This window comes from Sinocyclocheilus rhinocerous, unplaced genomic scaffold (assembly GCF_001515625.1).
Source record: "Sinocyclocheilus rhinocerous isolate Xijiao unplaced genomic scaffold, SAMN03320098_v1.1 scaffold2770, whole genome shotgun sequence".
Classification (NCBI taxonomy): Eukaryota; Metazoa; Chordata; class Actinopteri; order Cypriniformes; family Cyprinidae; genus Sinocyclocheilus; species Sinocyclocheilus rhinocerous.
Genome location: NW_015659007.1, coordinates 404,773 through 408,860, shown reverse-complemented (window position 1 = coordinate 408,860; position 4,088 = coordinate 404,773). Strand labels below are relative to the sequence as shown.

General features: G+C 33.1%; 1 protein-coding gene across 1 annotated transcript in view; it reads left to right on the top strand.

Moving 5' to 3' along the window:
* Positions 1 to 4,088, top strand: part of LOC107723212 (armadillo repeat-containing protein 6-like) — a gene marked incomplete at its 5' end in the record, with an annotated part of 12,616 nt that overhangs the window by 4,656 nt on the left and 3,872 nt on the right. The window contains 2 exons of the mRNA XM_016531768.1: positions 2,167 to 2,312; positions 2,400 to 2,531. Coding sequence (XP_016387254.1) covers positions 2,167 to 2,312; positions 2,400 to 2,531 — 278 coding nt within the window. The remainder of the gene's footprint in view (positions 1 to 2,166; positions 2,313 to 2,399; positions 2,532 to 4,088) is intronic.

The following is a 4,088-nucleotide window of genomic DNA, read 5'->3' as shown; positions in this document are numbered from 1 at the left end:
TTATTAGTAGTATCTTTATATTTTAAACGAATTCATGATTAATTATCTTTTAAACTATCACTAAACATGACTTTTATAATAAACTCTTCAGTATCGCTGAACCAAGGTAACGAGTGAAATAGAGGTGTGGCCCCTTTAAATGAGTGCTCTCTCTTCTGACTAAATGCATTGCAATGCGGCACGAGTACATGTATGAGCGGCCTTGAAAGCAATCCGTTCGCGGTTAATGTAGAAATGAATGCCCACAGCAGATATTCAATGAATTGGAGATTTTGGGCAAATAAGGTAATCCACTTTACTGTTCTAAAATCCGCGACGCTTGACGTTGTATTCTCACATACATGAACTAGGAAAAGTGCTTGCTGCTGCTGCTAATGCCACTGCTGTTATATGAACAATACATGCTTAGTAATTACTCCTCACGCGAATAACCTGCACGTAGTTTTACAACTTGTATGTTTCCTAGTTTAAAAATGTACATCTGACTAACGCAATAATGCACAGAAAACAGAGTGAAAACCGTTTACTTATCTAGCTGTTGAGTTTCAGAGAACTCTGAAAGCGCGCTGCAGGAATCTCAAGTGAATGCTATATAAATGCAAGGCAGTAAGCTCATTGGCTGCATATGCAGCATGAACCAATCAGCTTGTGCCAAGTCGTTTAACTCTATGAATGTCATCAGTTACGTTAACACCCCGTCAGCCTGTGCCATCTAGAGTTTCTTGCCTGAACTATATATTTATCAATATAACAAAAGCGGTCAACTGTCAAAAGTTTCAGTTTTATATTTTTTTGTAATAATATTTGGCAATATTACAGTTTTTACTGTATTTTAGATCCAAAAATATGCATACACTACTGTTTAAAATAATTATGATTTATTGTTTTTGTTTTTTTTATGCTCACCAAGGCTGTGTTTATTTGATCAAAAATATAGTAAAAACAGTAATATTTTGAAGTTATTCTAAAAAGTTATAAAACTGAAACTTTTGACCATTTTGCGAGCTCATATTCGTTTAGAGGCTACATGAAATATTTGTCCTTTTAATAATTCAGTTTTCACACCGCAGGACTAAGTGAACTACAAAAAGATAAAAGCTGATTTGAAATGGTAGTAATACTGAAGACAAATCCGACTTTCATATTCATAATTAATGTAAACATTAGGATATATTTTATGCTATTATATTATTTTGTAGATTTATGTGTATATGGTGTTATGATAATGTAGTGATATGATTTGTTGATTAGCAGAAACCAGGCCTAATATTACCTCATTTGATGATGCTGGGTTCGAAAATATCAACAAAATCTTTCCGCTTTAATGCACTTGTCAAACTAACAAAAGCAGTCAAAATTACATTTGTATTTTAATTTTTTTATAATAATATTTGGCAATATTAATATAATATACGAATATTTTTTGTTATCCAAAACACACACTTCATTTGGAATAATTACTATTTTTGTTGATTTTTTTAGTTTGTTTTCTTTGTTCACTAAGTCTGCATTTATTTGATCAAATAGATAGTAAACAGTAATAATGTGAAGTATTATTATAAAAAATAAAATGAGGACCATCACATTTGTAATTAATTTAAACATTAGGATATATTTTACGCTATTACATTATTTTGTAGATTTTTATGTGTTTGTGGTGCTATTTAATGTATGTAGAAAACTCTTTTATGAAGTGAACTCACTTAAAGAGTTATTTAGTATCATTTTGCCAGAAAAAGTTTTAGAATTTTTATCATATGTTAATGTATAAAATCTTGTGTAATATAATGTGTTTGTTTGTTTGTTTGCTGGTTTTTATTGTATTTGTTATACTTGTATTTTTTTTTATTGTTTTGGCAATGAAAATAGCCTTACAAATGGTTTTTGAAATCAAAAATGCTACAAAATGCATAATTTTTTCATGAAAGTGTGACACAAATAGACACTTTTTTGCATTCGACAGAAAAATTTGTAAGAAACCTATTGGATTTCACTAAGGAAATATGATGCAGGGCAGAGTTATAATAATTGTCCTATCCTAACAAACCACACATCAATGGAAAGCTTATTTATTCAACTTTCAGTACAAAAAAACCATTGGCCTTATGACTGGTTTTGTGGTCCAGGGTCACATATATGTTGATGTTGATGATGTGTTGTTTTCAGCTCATCCAGGGAACACAGCAGTGCTCAGTGAACTCTGTGCCACTCTGTCCCGTCTGGCCGTGAGAAACGAGTTCTGTCAGGACATCGTAGACCTCGGGGGCCTGACGTTCATGATCACACTCCTGGCTGACAGTCTGGATCGTCAGGTGAGCTGCTGGATCAGTAAGAGGTTCGGCATTGTTTCCTATGAACACAAACAAATGTCTTGCTGTTGTGATGCGTCTGTCTTCCAGGAGCTTGTGAAGCAGGTGCTCATCGCACTGAAGGCCATCGCAGGAAATGATGATGTCAAAGATTCCATTGTGAATGCCGGAGGGGCGGAGCTTATCGTCATGGCGATGAACCGTCACATGGCCAGTGCACAGGTGTGTCCTCAGAAGTGCAATAGAATGCCTGTTATTATCTAATTACTGTCCACAAATTCTGAACTGCTTTTAAACCTTTTAGTAAGTTAAAATGTATGTTTGAATAATACATTAACTGTTTAATAGTAAATTACTCGTAAATGAGTTTTCATACACTCAACACATTCCTGCTGTTTCCAGAAACATTCAGTAATGTTAATAGACAATTCAGTGTTTGACATACCACCTAAGAATTATATAATTATATGAATAAGAATTAAAAAATGAAATATTAACCCCCGGTTTCACAGACAAGGCTTAAGCCTAATGCCAGTCTTAAATCTTAAAATCTAAGTCTGAGCTGTTTCAACTGAAAGAAACTTGCTCTGACTGACCTTAAAATATATCAATGCCTTTATTTTGTCTCAAAATGCACACCAGTAATGTTTTTTCTAAGGGATGTTTTATAAAAATTACTTAAATGTCCTAATTGAACTATGGCCTAAACCTGGTTTAGTCTAAGCCCTGTCTGTGAAACCAGGCCTAAATGTAGAATTATAAAGTTATATGTTAATAATAAGAACAAAAAAAATAAATATTAAATGTAGACTTATAAAATGATATATTTTTTAATTATTTTTAAGAGTTTTTTTTAATTATAAAATTTTTTGTAATTGTTATAACCATGTAATTAACAAACAAGTCTTGTTTCCACAAAGAAAATGCATGAAACAAAGTTTGAAGTAATTAGTTATTAATTATATAATCAATAGATTTACATTTCTAGTTATATACACTAGTGTTCAAAAGTTTGAGGTCAGTATGTTTTTTTTTTATGTTATTGAAAAGTCTCTTCTGTTCACCAAGGCTGCATTTATTTAATAAAAAAGTAAGTAAAACTGTGAAATATTATTACAATTTAAAGGAGACATATTATGCCCCTTTTTAAAATATGTAATATAAGTCTCTGGTGTCCCCAGAGTGTGTCTGTGAAGTTTCAGCTCAAAATACCCCACAGATCATTTATTACATCATTTTGAAAATGCCTATTTTGAGTGGAAGCAGAAACACGCTGTTTTCGTGCATGTCTCTTTAAATGCAAATGAGCTGCTGCTCCCCGCCCCCTTTACAGCTGGTATCTGCTAAAATCATCTGTTTTAGTTCTGATTATCATGTTTATCGCGCTGAAATCATGCGGTTTAAACCATATGAGTTTAAACTTCTGATATAAAGTTTTCTGAGCGCACACATCCGAAGCACACGCACAGAAAGCGGCTGTCACAGCATGTGAGTACTAAACTAAGTTCTCATTCACACACAAGTTTACGTTAAAAACACAGACGAGTTACAAAAACAGTCTATGTCATGTCTGTGAAGGTAAACTGCTGGGAAATAAATCGCATGTTTATTTTAGATCTGTGTGGCAGCCGCAATATACAGTAAATAAATCAATAAATGCACTGCTCTGTTGTCTCCTCTGAGGCTGGGACTTTAAATATTGTTCTGTGCTCGTCTGTGCAGCCAAACACAGAACAGTTAGCATGCTTTGCTCAAACTTTCACCATGGCATTAGAGCTG